The sequence below is a fragment of the Glandiceps talaboti genome, chromosome 5 (genome assembly GCF_964340395.1).
Source record: "Glandiceps talaboti chromosome 5, keGlaTala1.1, whole genome shotgun sequence".
In the NCBI taxonomy this organism is placed as follows: Eukaryota; Metazoa; Hemichordata; class Enteropneusta; family Spengelidae; genus Glandiceps; species Glandiceps talaboti.
Window position 1 is genome coordinate 12,388,869 of NC_135553.1, and position 16,832 is coordinate 12,405,700.

At 35.5% G+C, this 16,832-nt stretch overlaps 1 protein-coding gene and 2 non-coding genes across 3 annotated transcripts in view; all 3 read right to left on the reverse strand.

Moving 5' to 3' along the window:
- Positions 1-4,201: 4,201 nt before the first annotated feature.
- Positions 4,202-4,274, reverse strand: Trnar-ucg (transfer RNA arginine (anticodon UCG)). Its single transcript has one exon. It is a non-coding gene; the product is annotated as a tRNA-Arg (tRNA).
- Positions 4,275-5,376: 1,102 nt separating this feature from the next.
- On the reverse strand, positions 5,377-5,449 carry Trnar-ucg (transfer RNA arginine (anticodon UCG)). Its single transcript has one exon. It is a non-coding gene; the product is annotated as a tRNA-Arg (tRNA).
- A 1,657-nt stretch (positions 5,450-7,106) lies between these two features.
- LOC144435358 (transient receptor potential cation channel subfamily M member 3-like) overlaps positions 7,107-16,832 on the reverse strand; it is a 50,067-nt gene continuing 40,341 nt past the window's right edge. Inside the window, exons 24-28 of the mRNA XM_078123954.1 lie at positions 15,049-15,297; positions 13,648-13,810; positions 11,588-11,690; positions 10,425-10,606; positions 7,107-9,926 (exon numbers count right to left, since the gene is read on the reverse strand). Coding sequence (XP_077980080.1) covers positions 9,766-9,926; positions 10,425-10,606; positions 11,588-11,690; positions 13,648-13,810; positions 15,049-15,297 — 858 coding nt within the window. The 3' untranslated portion in view covers positions 7,107-9,765. The remainder of the gene's footprint in view (positions 9,927-10,424; positions 10,607-11,587; positions 11,691-13,647; positions 13,811-15,048; positions 15,298-16,832) is intronic.

Consider the following 16,832-nt stretch of genomic DNA (forward strand, 5'->3'; position numbering starts at 1 on the left):
CTCGTACTAGGTGACTTAATTATAAAGCACATATTGTGCGCCGAACTTGACTTAATGGTATAGCAGATCTTATATGCTATGGGTCGACAAGGGTCATTACAAACAAAACTGCTGCGGACTACAGTATAGCCAAACATCTGAAATCTTGACATTCATAATTTCCGATCAAATACCTCATTGAAATTCTGATATCAGATTTGACGTTTTGCAGTTAGTGTTAGTCTGGACCTGAAAAGGGAATTTCGTTTGATTTGTCACTTTGATCTGCAAATAAAAGTAAAGATATCAAAGGTGAAACTACCATCACTATAAATGCCTGAGCTTTGAACTTTGACCTTTGAACTCTGTACAGATATTGTTTGTTCTCATTAACAACATACATGTACACCTTTATTAAAAGCTCAGGACTGGGAAATATTAAATCTAGTATAAGCAAAGCTGTGAAAAGACAAACCCAATTTGATAAATTGATGCAGATAAGTTAAAGGGGCAGTGACATGAATATTTAATTGATTCAGCATAGTGTTACCGGTAATAGCAAGCTCTTGGGGAGAATTACTAGACACTATCTCCCCCTTCATCAGCTTCCATTTCCAGGTAAATTTTTCAAGTAACACTGCTGTCAAAATCGACCATATTGGATTTATCACTACTGTATCCAACATCAATACATTTGGGGGGGGGGGGGGCATAAAGGCATTTTCTTATCAAACAAATATTCAAGTGACACCCAGTAACCAGTATGCCCTCTAAGCCAATTTGACATGCCACTGACACACACAATTTCTAGTGACGCACCAAAATTTGGTGTTTTCCTGTCTCTTACTGTGTTTTGACTCACAAGAAATGCCAGTTTTTGTCATACTGACCCAAAACAATAAAATTTGGGTATTATTAGAGGGCACACTGTACATTGTAAATGGTTAAATGGTGACTCGTACAAAACAGATAAAATGTATGGTGAAGACTTAAGTCAGTAGAAAGGAGATATTTTCTGCTTTACGCTTCTGTGTAATCATGAATAATGTAACACATTTAGAAATCACTCTGTATGACTCATATCATATGTGATTGTCTTTATTTCACCACTGCCCTTTACTTTAAAGGCCAAGTAATTGGAATCGAAAGTGTTCTTTTCAAAAGATTTGTTCACATCAGCAGATTGATATGTTGTTGTGTTTGTTAAAGCATGTATGGTTGCATTGCATCATAGACTACAAACAGAAAATGAGATCGGTGTAAGAGATACCACATCCAGCAAACGTTTGATGTCCTTTTGCAGTTCAAACAAAAATTATTATAAGATGGCAAAAAGTTCCAGCTGTTTTAGAAAGTCTGTGAGATATTACCAAAGTTGTTGCATGACAACTTTCTCAAATCATAGTACCTGACTAGGAGATATGTGTGTGTATGTCATCTTTTATGACTACAAAAACCAACAATTTTCAGGATTTTTGACTCTGAAACGTTGACAAAAGACTGCCATGCAAATCACAAAGCTGCTGTATTTACAGAGCATTGCAAGTTACTGTTCACCCACTCTGTTTGATACAACCATGCAGAAACCAATAAGAAACTGTACATGCTACACTTTAAGATAGCAAGATTGAATGAATACAGTTTTGCAACATTTTGTCTAAATTACATGAACTGAAGTGTCACCATGCAAACTTCAAAACATTTCTGCCCACATGTCTGCTTCTAGTCACAGTAAGTTTAAATAGTTATTTCAATCAGACTAAATGTAGCAAGGAATTGTGATCATGCTATGTGCAGTTCCTCTTTGGTGTTTGCATGATTGTATCAAACAGAGAGAGTGAACAGTAATCTGCAATGCGCTGTACTTTATATTGTTAAATAATAAAACTAATTTTAAATTAGACTTTCCCAACTTTACTGCATGGCATAAGAGTACCATAATATTCAGTTTTTTTACCAGAATTTAGAAGCTGTAAGAGTTTTTCTTTACATATCACAAAGTTGAATCACTTCATTTCATACCAGCAGGTTTTACTCTGGTCACTTTCTCTCTCATTTTTGACATTCAACATGCAAAAGTGTGTTTTTGAGTCATACACATAGGTTTTTGCATTCATTGCATCGCATCGAAAGTTTTTAAAGCAGATTGAAGACGATTGTGTCAACTAGTATTCAAATTTTGTAGCATAGTCAATATTTCGAGCTCCCAGGATGCGAATATTTAGTAGCATACAAATATTTTTAAAATTGACCAACATAGTTGTGGGCTCAGAAATGTTTGCATAGATGTTTTAATATTTCAATGATCAAGTAGTGTATGCAGGAAATAGTTTGGAAGTGATTGTAATGTGTGGATTACTATATGTTTGTCAAATAAAACATACATGACTGATAACTAGTAGTCCAATTTCTGTACATCCACAAATTCAACATGTGTTTCCACCGTGATCGTCATTTTGCCTCACTGTCGCTTTCACTAGCTGCTGTAATGCTAGTAACGTAATGGTAGTTATCAGATGCCTGCATCTGGATATTTAGACAATATTCGCTATTTGTCAATTTATGTCGCCGTTGTGCTCATCTCAATGAGTACAGTGTACAATTACATGTTGACTTCGTTTGACTACTGTACGTTATCACTCCCCATTGGGACCTGTCAGTTTGACTACTGTACGTTATCACTCCCCATTGGGACCAGTCAGTTTGACTACTGTACGTTATCACTCCCCATTGGGACCAGTCAGTTTGACTACTGTACGTTATCACTCCCCATTTGGACCTGTCAGTTTGACTACTGTACGTTATCACTCCCCATTGGGACCAGTCAGTTTGACTACTGTACGTTATCACTCCCCATTGGGACCAGTCAGTTCAAGTACATTTTTTTTTCAAAACCAGTCAGTTTGAACGTATAATGTAAAAAACAAAAACATTAATTCTTTGTTGTTGCAAGCAATACAAGGGGTTAGTGAGACACCGAATCAAAATCATTGATTGTGAAGTAAACAGGCTGAATATGCACACACACATGACAGGGAGCCCAGGAATCTTCTTACAAACAAACAAACAAACAACCAACTATGTATGTGAGAATAGAATATCATTTTAAACTCATGGAAAACTATCTATGTACATGTATATATGTGTATACGAGCCTGTATACGATTGAAATAATATACACTTTCTATACTCATCCATACAAACAACACGGATGAGTATATAGAAACATAGTATATTATTTCAATAGTATGCAGGCCCGTATTTACATATTGATAGTTATACATGAGTTTAAAAATGACAATCCACAATTTTTACCCATGTATAGTTGTTTGTTTGTTTGTTTGTTTGTGTGTATGCATGTAACAAGGTTCCTGGGTTCTCTGTGCACACATGAAGTCATTTCCAATCACACACTGCAGTTATTTTCGAAAGTGTTACAAAAGGGTGGCATAAACGTGGTAAATGGGGGTTAAAATCACATTGCAGTACATGCAAGTTAGTAGAATACTGTGAGTTGTTGAAGGATGTTATAGCAATCCTGTCCAATGTCCCTCACTTCCGGTTCTACTACCGCTGCAGAACAGTGCACCTTGTGGCCATATAAAATCCTCTGTTTTTCTGATACCCGTATCATGGTCTAACAATCTGTCTGCATCGAGTTTTGAGTAAATGTACAATGACAAATTTATTCTGTGAGAGTGAATGTGCCTTTACTCTGGGTTTTTGGTCAAAAATGATAATTTCCACTAAGAGTAAAAAAGGAAAATATAACAACGAAGTTTCATCATCGTCAAGAATGGGCTGTCGTCACGTCCCTCGCTTGGGACAGGTGAAACGATATAGCTGTGATCTGTATGCCTTACACCACGATTTACGTTGTGCTACTACCTTGGTGTGAGTATATTTACTCCCTGCAACCGCTCTTGTATCACTAAGTGACCAAATAAAATTGTCCTTTGATGACTTAGAGTTTATCGGTTAAATAACATTTGACAAACATATTCAAAAAGTCAATGACAAAATATTTGTATCGTTCATAAGTTTTATGAAAATTCAGATCCGCTTCGTTTTAAAAATAAACATGTCACGGGAGTGCAAAGTTTTGAAGGACAATATCAACACTAATGGCTGAATTCGAACTCTGAGATTCGATTCCAAGCATACTTTCGGCATACACATCTTCTAAAGTTGTTCGGACATGAAACTAACAGCAGGAAAAGAACGACCACGATGGGACTCGAACCCACAATCTTCTGATTCGAAGTCAGACGCCTTATCCATTAGGCTACGCGGCCACACGGTATTTTAGTTATCCTTTGTTGAAAAAGAACCAATTTTGAAAAAGAACCCTTTGTTAATTTGTAGCAATGCCATTCTCGTAATTCCGATTCCAAGGCCATTACCATGTTTTGATACCAATATTTTGGTTTGTTTTTGTCATTAAGGCCCACTTCAGATTACGATAAAGTCTAGGTGTGAAAAAGTGTCGTTTGGCAGAGATTTACTCCGATCCAATGTAATCTCTATTAACACTAATGCCATGACCCGGGATTGACACATTGCCCTCTTGTGGTATATGACTCATTCTAAAAACTATTGTCCGTTACACTCTCCATTTAAAAGTGTTTTTAACAACGGGTATTCCAACTAAAGTGTCTATTTGTGGCATGATTTAATTAGATTGATAGATTCATCGTATCTCATACTGACTTTAGTATCATTGGCCTCTATTGTTAGTTCTGTGTTTCACAAGCCATATGGATGAGGATTGGGTATTTATTTTGGATTTTTAATTTATAAAAACATTTTATCGTGGCTTACTACTTAAAAATCAATGTAAAACAACATAGACCAAGTCCTTGTTTGTAACTCAATAAAATGCAAAATGTTAATAAATGTGTTAAAATCTTTTTAAAATTTTGTATCTTTGTGCAATGGATTGAGTTTCAAACACACATTTCGTCAATGTTGTTTCACATTAATTTTTACAAGTAGGGAGACATAATAATTTTTTTATATAAAAAAAAAAATACCAAATCCTCATCCACATTACCACTTTAAGATTCTTGTTGACTGCAGTGTCCATAAAGTGACATGTCAATATTTTTTTCCTTTAAATAATAATAATCCAATGATTGTTTTTCTCTCAATTTTTCTAAACGACTCTCAAATAACTGTACGGTTGTCCCCGAAAGTGCACGTGGACTGTTTTGATGGACAGCATATTAAAATGATGAATTTCGCAAACATATATATTGAAGCTCGAGCTCGGAGATTCGAAAGAGTGTCTTAGTTACATAGACAACTATATTCACGTAATGCTTTCACCAGATATGTTTGAAGCAGGCGTATTTATAACTCTTTGCGTCTGCTAAATTATTTGCGTCAGGAAAAGATCGACCACGATGGGACTCGAACCCACAATCTTCTGATTCGAAGTCAGACGCCTTATCCATTAGGCTACGCGGCCACAGTTGTTTGTCATCATCATTGTGATGATGACATCATCATCATCATCATCATCATCATCATCATCATCATCATCATCACCACCTCCACCATCATCATCAGTAATAACAACAAACAAGAACAACAACAACAACAACCGGACCTTGTCTTCTGGTTGTCAATCACTTGGCTAATTAAGGCATAGACAATGGAGAAGATGCTATGTTTGAGGTTTTATTTACTTCTACTTTGCAGAATACAGCATGGCTGGAATAAAGTTGAAAGGTTCGTTTATAATAACCAGGAAGACTCCCATTATTACTACCCTGGTTTTTGGTCAGCAGTTGATGTATTATACACAGCCTTCTGAAAGTTTCCTCTATGTTTGCCCTATGTATTTATGTCGAGGGAAAACTTAAACACCAAATTATATAGCATTAAGCGTTATGACAGTACTGTACATAATCTTCTTGTATCCATGGTGGAGATTGATCGATGTCACCGAATTATACCTTTCTCTTCTGGATAGATTTAATAGCAGTTTCACTTTCGGCTTTCCTAATTCTTTGTTTCCAAGTGAATGCTTAATTTTGGATTCTGTCTGTCTGTCTGTCTGTCTGTCTGTCTGTCTGTCTGGCTGTCTGTCTGTCTGTCTGTTTGTCTGTCTGTCTGTCTGTCTGTCTGTCTGTTTGTTTAACTGTCCGCGAGCGCACATAAGTGTGTATGCATCTGTTTGTGTCATCATTTTCACGAACCTTCGGTTCAAATGCAATGAAATTTGGTATACACATTTTATGTGGTGTAGCTAAGAACTCATTAATTCTTGAGCAAATTCGTGCATTCTAATAACCCTAATTTGCATATTATGTGTGTTTTCGTTTTTCAAGAATAGTTTGACTGTATGAGCTAATACTTGGCAAATTTACACTATACATGTGACTCAATGTATGAGAAATGTTTTGCTGATTATTTGCATTAATTTGCATAATTGGCCTAATCATTACAGCATATTTTTGCATATCAGCATTATCTCCAAAGTTTGATTCAAATGAATTTAGATATGGCATACATGTTCTATATGGTAATATCTAGAGCTGACAGTGTTTGAATAAATTCTGTCAATTCCATATATATGCACATTATTTCATGTTTTCTTTATTTTTAGAGTAGATTCAACGACTATAACTAAATAAACATATATTTGATAGATTATAGATGAAAAATGTGTCCTTTGTAATTGTTACAAACCGAAAATTAGGAACCCTAAAATAAATTAGTTTTATATACACTAGCTAGGCAAGTATAATTTTAATGAGAAATATACACTGGATTGCTTTCAAGTGTCCCATTTCTAACAGCATGCACACTTGCTGGTTTCAACCTTGCTGCAGTGTACTAACCACAAGGAAACTCAATAAAATTTGTGACTCCATAGGACATCATATGGCCTTGTAACAATAATATACGGAAATACAGAGCTAATATATTTAGCCACGATTTGCTTCTTTTGTTTTGTACATCTATATGAATAAATGTGGGTTTAGAGAGACAAACATCATGTTTTACATTCTTCCGATTTCCATTCTCTTGTCTTATAAGGAGGATGACAGTCATGCTAAAATTTTAATTAATAAGCTTTATTCATTTGTTAATTCATAGATGCATTAATTTATTCATTTACCATGGCAACAGGTTAAGAAGGAGACAAAAGATTGCATATTATAGTTTCGACAGTAGAGGTGCTCTGCATTCGAAAGCAAGGAACCATGGGCCACAATAGCCTCCTTTGAAAAATCACAATTTCCAAGTGTTATAGGCTGCAGTCAATGGCATTCTCAGCAAGTGTAAAAAGTGCAACTAAACTTATTACTTTAAATGATGCAATTTTCATGAACTCATGGACTTAACGTTATGCTTTTCATTCGAATTCGTGTATTGTGGTTGGCATCCATGGTCAAAGCTTTAGTACTCATGTCCCAGGATGCCCTCTTGTGACGCTTTAAAAATAACTGCAAAGGGACTAACACGAATATGGCGTATATTACTAACATACACTTCTGGTATTTACAAGTCAAAGACACAGAACATCAATTCAATATAGGACTGGAATAATATACATTATTACAGATATCTGACAAAGTATAAACGGAGAAACTAGAGAAAAGAAATGAAATTTCGGAATAAAAAGTCCCCTTCTAAAAATGAAAATGAAAAATAAACACCAAAACTTGGCTTATTTAATTAGAAAATTTCCAAACCATGACGGACGTGAGTTTGGGCCGTAAAAACAATATATATTATTTATTTGCCAGTGGTCGAAAAAAAACCATTTTACATATCAAGTGAGGAAAATGAAATAATCAAGTAATCACATCACATGAGAAAAAAAAGTATATATAAAAGAATAACTTGAACTTCTGGCTGGACCACAAAAAATAGTTTGTTCAAACTAGTCGAGTTCGAGGCCCAAGGAAAACAAAAATAACATTGGTTTTGTACAATTAATTTTTCAGTTAACGATAAGCAAAACTCTCCAATAGGGCTAGATAAATACATTCTGCAGTTTAGAACACTATATATAAATGTGTCAAAGATCGAGTGTTTTCTAATATATATTTCAAGAATTTTACAAATTCATGTCCTCCTGTCACGTATCATGCTGGCATTTGGAAATACATATGACGTAATATCTTTTGTGAAGTTTCATGTGAACATGCGCCCACATTATTACTAACCTTGGTGGAAAGTCTATGGTATGTTTTTCTTTTTTGTGTGTGAGCTATATTGAGAAATCAAACCAATGAAATATAGTCCAAGCGAAAAAAAACAACAACTAGTTTACCATTAAACTCACGAAACCTCACATAAAACGTCGTCTTGCTCGACAAACACTGCTACATTGTAACGCCTTGCCCCTACAAATATCTCTACTGGTGTGTTTTTTTGCTGAGCCAGACCATAAAAGTAGCACTAGCTATTGGTGAGATCTTTACAGTACATTCATAATATTACCCATGTACTACATATATCATCAACGTAAAAAGAAAACTGTATTGAAAGTGGCCAAATAAGATTTTTGTATCAACATGGGCATATTTGATAAGTTGCAAACATTCTTAACACAACGTATTCAGCATCAATCACACAAAAATACAATGTTGAAGTTAAATCAAGTACGAGAAAAAGTGTGCAACTATTAAAGGCTGCCATTTAAGGCCCGTGACCAATTGCGGCCAACGTATTCCTGTTTTGTTCCTGAAAAATAAGAATAGGGAATAACTAATTGGTCACGGACCCAGCAACCACACTAATAATTTACAAGAAGTTACATGAAGATACAATAACATGAAGATAAATCTAATTTTGCAAACTATATTGACAACTTTCGATATTTCTCATAATTATGTGAATATGGCATTTCATTTCGTTTATATTAAATTTCATTTGGTAGTAAAAACATATAGGCTGATATTATGAAATTCTGGGATCGGCAGAGTTTATAAAAAAACACTTATTGAGTTGAGTTTTACTTTGCCAGCCCAGTCTATACACGTAAAAGCAGTTAATGATTTGCTTTCATTACGCTATTTACGACAGTGGCGACCAACCTTTCAGCTAACTAAGATAAAACTATAGTTGCCATGTGCTGACATTAGTTTAATTGTAATCACAGTAGGGCGTCGTGTTTTGATGACTTCCATGATCCTGGGGACTTCCAGTATTTACACTATTATATTGATCACATGTGATTACATCCGCACAACAAAGGTACCGCTATCACCCACGGATGTAATGAACTACATTGAACAACGACAATTCTTAGTTTGTGTCTTTTTTATGAAGTCGAAACTTTCTTTTCCACAGTTTTACTTATGTTTAATAATTTAACTTATCCTTACATGGTTTCTAATTATTGTAATTATTCCAATGAATTTCTTCTTAACCCCCCTCCCCCATGTTGTGGCTATGCTTACAAAATGGCTTGTTTAAAAGGGACATTTACCTTAAGCAGTTAAGGAATCGATATAATGGATGTACCACTTCCATGACAACGGGACAATAAAGAGGTACATTGTATTCTCTTTATCATATTATGAAAGATTTTGAGTGACTGTATAGATGTGTTCTGTCGGAACAAAAAATTGCACCATGAACGTTTGATTCCCAATGTCACACATATGAAGTTGATATTTTATTGTTGATCTACACATTCAGTCTGTGCTTTTGTTTTGAATAATTACATAATAATTTAAAGTGGGAAACAGAAAGACGTCTTATCTGTATGGTATCACGTGGCTATCACGTGACTTGACCCCAAATTACATATAGCGGACTATCTCAACGGTGTATCCCGTGAATATCCTTATCCTGCGTCTTTTTCTCATGTAGCTGTCGATCCCATTTGTTCCAGTACTCGCCTTCGATAGCTTTAAGATTTGTCCTCATTTTCTCTCTATATGGTCTTACTGCCGTGTGTTCAAAGCGCCGCAATTCGAATTCTGTAAAGACAAAAAATGCGTACAACTTGTCTCAGACTGGAATATGAAATTTGGTCTTGGTAAATAAATCAGCATAATATGTTTGCAAAAACAAAAGTAGTGAAAGTGGCTTGTGAGTGTGATGTTTGTAAGTTAACACTTTTTCAGTAAAACAACCTAGTAATAAAGTCCTGGTTAGATCTTTGCCTAATACAGCAAATATTCTAAAATAATAATAATCAGCCGCTTCAATTAGTTCTAACAGCGAATTAATCACACCCACTACTTGTAGATGTAGGGCACATTAAGTTAAACGGTCGACAATTCTGCCTATTAATGTCCCTTTTTGATAAGTTCAACCGATTCAAAACTGAATCTTCTATTAAATTATAAAGAAACGAGGATAGTAATGCTTTCGAAATAAATAAGTGTGTTCTTATATATAGTTAGATATATTTTGATGCAGTTGGCAGTCTAACTACATTCATTATATCAATCCACTTCTTTCCTTCAAATTACCTTTGCTGGACCCTGAAGGTAAATCCTTTTCACCCTTTGTACACTTCGACACCAGCCACAACATTGGATAAAACGGAAATCCGCGCATGGGCAGAAACTTGTCAGCATACTCCTTAATCAGACCATACCGATAGTACGACCAAACTACATTGGATTTGTTTTGGATTTTTTCTATGTACATACTGAAAAAGAAAGGGGTGAAATGTGTTGAATCAGTGAGCAGATGTCAGTACATGGTCATCTTTAAGTCGAAAACAAATTAAGACTTTGGTCGGAATTGACATAAAGAAGCGAAACTTAAAACTAGAAATAGTTCACACAGGCTACCAAGTTATAAGTATAGAAATTCGCCTATCGTGTTAGATAATGAGCCTGATATGAATATTGTAATAAAACGACTCACATGCTTACGAAGTTTCGAACTAATATTTACTTTGACAAGGTATGATCTATGGATTCGGTAGAGATAATTAGTTATTTGGCTGTAAATAAACCTCTTTGCACACCCCCCTTTGTACATTAAGGTACACACCATAATACTTAAAGACGCTAATTCTGGGAAGATGACAATTGGTGTCAGATTTAATTTGCCTGAACACAACCTCAAACGGCAATGTTGACCTCATTTAACAATGGTTGCTTAGTAATTAATCCCAATAGTGTATATCTACAATGGACACCAGGAGAGCAGAAACAAAACGTCACCTTACTTCACGAATTCTTAAACATTGCAACAGTTACATTTTATGGTCTGGCTGGACACAAATCTGACCAACATTACTACATTTTACGGTCTGGCAGGACAAAAATCTGACCAACATTACTACATTTTACGGTCTGGCCGGACAAAAATCTGACCAACATTGCTTCATTTTACGGTCTGGCCGGACAAAAATCTGACCAACATTACAACATTTTAAGGTTTGGATGGACAAACCTTTTACCAACATTGGTACATTTTATTTGCGTGAGCTAATGTTATTTTAGCTGATCGTCGCCATACCATATTACATTGTTCCAACATTCACGTTTTCAAGTATTCCTGGCCCAATGGTTAAAATGTAACGAATGTCAAAAAATCAAATGTAGCAATGTTAATAGGATTTCCGTCGAGCCAGTCAACGTTAAAATGTTTCTACTCTCATAGATTTAAATATACATACGTGAACACGGCAATCAGCAGATTTAGAAGTAAGACGTTTCCTATTAAGACGTATATTCCCGTCATAATATTCAATATGCATGTGATTGCAATGGAATGCGGTCCTAAAATGAATGTACAATAGCCCCAAAAGAGTCAAGACGATTATGTTTTATATACTCACGAGAATTCAGGTCATGTCAGATACACTGTACAATATTTTACCCACACTTCTCTCTGATAGCTATGCTTGAATATTCCTTATTCAATAATTTCCCCTGTCAGTCATATTTCTAAACTTTTCAAGTACAACTATTATATTTGAATAATGTGCAGCAGCAGTAAAAAGTATGTTTAACATTCGGAAAACAGTTGCAAATTGTGCATGAAAATATACTAAAAACTAAATTGAACACATGCTTTGAATAAAATGCTTTTCCACATCACGTTATCACAGTCTGTGCAAAGTCGTAACATGTAAATTATCTATAAATTATTGGAAATTTTCTTTTGTTATAATTTATGCCCATTCAAAATATTTCGTGCAATTATAACAGTTGTATACTTTCCTTAGTTTCCTTACAAATATTCTTCACGTCTTTCAAGAAAGTCAGTTGAAAAATTAAATGGAAACACCACTCCAGGAAATAAAGGCATTTTCATAAACTATGGGTTCCGGAGTGTCATTTCATGGTTTTACATCACCTACAATTACTTGCGATTTTGGAGAATCATCAAGTTGAACTTGTGCCTGTTGGATCCCATCATACAATGGCCGATAACAAATAAACCCTATCTTTGTTATCGGCCATTGTATGATGGGATCCAATAGAAATAATATATTCATGGTTGTACAATGAATAGTTTTACACTGAGGAAATAAGCACTCAGGAGTCAATAAAGAGGACAGTAAATGTAATGCAACTTTAAAGTTGGTGTTTCTCGGCAATCGCGTGAAATATGCGTGATGTAAAATTATGAAATAACAAGTCACTGAGAATGACATACTCCCCGCTATGATTGGGTTTTAGGGAACTGGCAGTTTATGTTGTCATTTTCTTGATATCACTACTCTGATCACGCAACAACACTTGTGAACCTAAATCAAACAGACTTAGATATGTTGTGTCTGCTCGTTGGACATGGAGCATGCCTACTCATGTTGTATCTCCTCGTTGGACATGGGACATCCCTACTCTTCAAGATGATGTGATGGAATAATACATTCAACAATAAAAGATGGGTCGGGTATGGGGGGGGGGGACCTGTTCAAGCATGTCTGAGTTATGGCGTTGGACATGAAAAATTCGCAAACAAAATGGCTGCCAGGCAGCCATATTGGATCGTATCATGACAACAATGAATATGCACATGTATGTCATAGAACACTGTCCTAATGCCAAATTTGAATGAGATCTGTTCAAGCATGTCTGAGTTATGGCTTTAGACAGCGAAAATTTGCAAACAAAATAGCTGCTAGGCAGCCATATTGGATCGTATCATGACAACAATGAATATGCACATGTATATCATAGAACACTGTCCTAATACCAAATTTGAATGAGATCTGTTCAAGCATGTCTGAGTTATGGCTTTAGACAGGGAAAATTTGCAAACAAAATAGCTGCTAGGCGGCCATATTGGATCGTATCATGAAACAAATTGACGTGCATATGTATGCCATTGTATGTTGCCCCTGTACCAAGTTTGAAAAAAATCGGTCCAGGCATCTCCAAGAAACGACTCTAGACGGACGGACACACGGACGCACAGACAGACGGAACCCAAGCCATAAGTCCCCTTTCCGGACTTCGTCCGGCGGGGACTAACTAACCAGAACCGACTGTTCACGAACATGCCTTCAATTCCTGCAGTGGCGTTCCTCTTTAACAATTGCTTAGACATCTGAATCCAATTTTTTTTTTTAATTGTTCTTAAATCTAAAAGCCATTGTTACGTGAAATAATGAAATCTAATATCAGTTTTGAATACTGAACAGCTGGGCAAGTGTATATGTAGATGTTGTGAGGAAATAACTGAAATCAACCAAATGCAGGATCTAGGCTAAACAAATTGTAGTACCTGCTATTTCCATTTCTTCAGTAAGAAGATCGCCATGGAGTTTGTAGTATGAAGTGTACAAGAAGTTGTGCGGGTCATTTGGATGCAATATGGCTTCGTAGGCTGTACCGTACGCCAAAACAAACACTCCCAATATCACTATGAATGTTATCAACTGTTTTACCTAGAAATAACCAGAGTTTATACATGCTTCATAATACATGTAATCATAAATTGACTTGTGAACAGTGAATAAAATATACTATATATAGAATCTCGGGGTTGACATCAAACAAACGGAGCTTCCGGAGAGTCTGACAATATAGGTGATGTTGCACCTTTTTACCTTCCGTAAGGGAAGGTTATAATCTAGGGATGAGAAGTCTGTGTGTGAACCGACCTGGTGTTGGTAAACATCCCATGCATATTACTGAGTCATTTGAATAATTAATGATTTTCGGTAATCAAGCTATATCTTAAGAATGTACACTTCAAATTCAATATTATTTGGTACATACGTTTGTGATACCAAAGTGCATCTATCCTGCAAACGCCTGTGATGTAGCTTTAGGTTTACTTATTGAATTAGTTATTCAAATTTACGTTTTCGATAATTAGATCATCTCTTTGCAAACGGTGCAAAACTCTTGGTACAGTGTGACCTCTGCTAATTTGAATATTGATCCAACTATTGCAAGTTGGCCATTCAATACCACTAGAAATATATATATATAAATCAGATCGCATCTGTGCGCAATTTTGCTGGAGAATCCACCAGGATAAATTCATACGAACTCTCCACTAATTCATTCGCAATCAAAAATTGAAAATCTTTCAGTCTTGAAACTGGGTCCAAGTTACGCATTAATTCTCTTTCCGAAGGGCCTCGGTCTGGGGTATGCATTCATGATTGTGGCCATGTCAACATCATGTGACGATTACATGGAACTTTTCATGGCATACGACCCTACAAATCATGTTCCGACTAACTTTTCAAATTAAATTTTAGACATTATGTATTGATCAGCACACACAGTACCGTCACCGATTTCGCCAATTTGCAATTGTTATAATAAATCTTGGCATGCTGAGATACCAGGACTCATCTTAATTTCAAACATCACACTTGATAAAGTTGCTGATGCCTCTAATACCGTATATTCATGCTATTTCAAATGGTGGGTTTGAAATGTCAATAAAGGTAAGAAAAGGTTATAGTTCACTTGGCAATGTCTACAAAATGTGCAAATACTGTCCGTGTAATAAGTTTTATTATAGATCCTAAGATTAGCTTGTTGTATACATGTAATTATGTAATTATTCATTGAAATATTAATTTCTTTTAAATAGTTTGGTATATTACATCTACAATGTCTGTTTATTATCAGTATTTGCCACAACCCCAAGAAGTAATATACTTACCATTACAACTATCATGATGAGCTTTGGTCCGAGGTGTTCAGATGCGAAGACCAAAGGCAATAAATTTAAATAGAAGGATCCAAGTGTCAAACTGTACATAACTCGTGCAAATCCAAACCAGTGAGTTGTTAGTAAATACCGACAGAATAATGAGATCAAAAACAGGACCATCGACACTACTTTGATGAAGATATTTGACCAAGCTACCATCACGCGCTTCCATTCATGCCGACAAGTATGTAGGACAGCCTGTATGGAAAAAAATGGTAACTTAACAAGTCTTCATCGAAGACATCTTCTAACTATCGTACTAAAATAAAATCATAATTTTACAGACAAATATCTCTACTATTCATTCAAGTGTGATGTGAGCTTCAAGATAATACACGTGCATATCACGTGGTATCACATTTGTACAAGATTTAGTAGAAAATTCAGAAACACCCAAATATTACAAAGAATGATAGCAGAAAACATTTGACCACAAATTAGTCTGTTGTATAAAAGAAAAATTGATTTTTAAATTTGACCTTGAAGTTTTAGGTCAAGTACAAATCTACTGATATCGGAAAATCCCTTGTGTGACAATATAGGAGTAGGCACTTGAACTGATCGAGTCTTTATTTATTGTAGATCATGAACAATCATGGTACAACTAGTGTATCTTTACAGCAGGTATGACCGCCACTTGGTATAAATTAGGTAGCTATGAGACTAATGTATGCGCATATGACGAAAGTGGTGTGCCATCTTTGTGCTAAGTTTTAATGGATCGGCCTGTGCATATCGACGTGACGGGTGACGGGTAAAGGATGCATGCATGGAGGGACGGAATAAACTGCAATAGCATCTCTGGACTCCATCCGTTGGCCACTTATTTCCCGTTTATTTAAAATCAAGATTGTTACACTAGTTACAATGAATGAGCATGCACATAGGGAGTTAAAAGTAGAAAGTGAATAAAAATATCTTGGATATACATGTGGATTGATATCACTAATATTTGATAACCAAATATCTATTTTCGGCATATCTTTATTCTCTCAAATTTGCGAGAAACGCTAGTTCTTCAGACTCGCTAGGCAACCCTTCGGGTCGCCCCTAATGGTAAATTTAGCAACAGCGCCAGCTCCTGTGGGCAGGATGAGTTCAATCAATCAATCAATCAATCAATCAATCAATCAATCAATCAATCAATCAATCGTTTATTCAGTACTGTTGGCCACCGGCCAAACATACAAAAATGAACGGATCACTAGAAAATATCAAAGTTGTCAGGCCCTTTATATCTCAGAGTTTCTACTAGCATCTTTCCTAAGTTTAGTAGCATAAAATATATATCTACTAAGTTTTCTGAGAGTGTCAACCTTTCGAGACGACAGAAGTAATACAAATTTGCGTTGCAGTGGAGGATTATAAAAGTAATTGGCAATATATTTTGACCTTATACGCAGAGGTTTCAAATTTACAAAGCATCAGTAGGATGAATTACATTAGTTGTCTGTGCATTGATGTACTATGTTGTTGGTCTTTTTTTTTGTTTTATTTCAAAGGTATGCTTTATCATCTGAAACTGCAATAACTAAAAACAATAATGCACAACTGTACATTTTAACAATGTTTATCTACATGCTGATCCATGCTAGTGTTACGGATGACAGAATACAACTTTTTGATATTCGCTAAGTTTTGATGTTTTGCGAGGTCACCGTGAACTCTCAGCTGTCATGAATTAATACTTAGAACAAATGTTTGCATTTCGCGAATAGTATTCTTCTGAGATG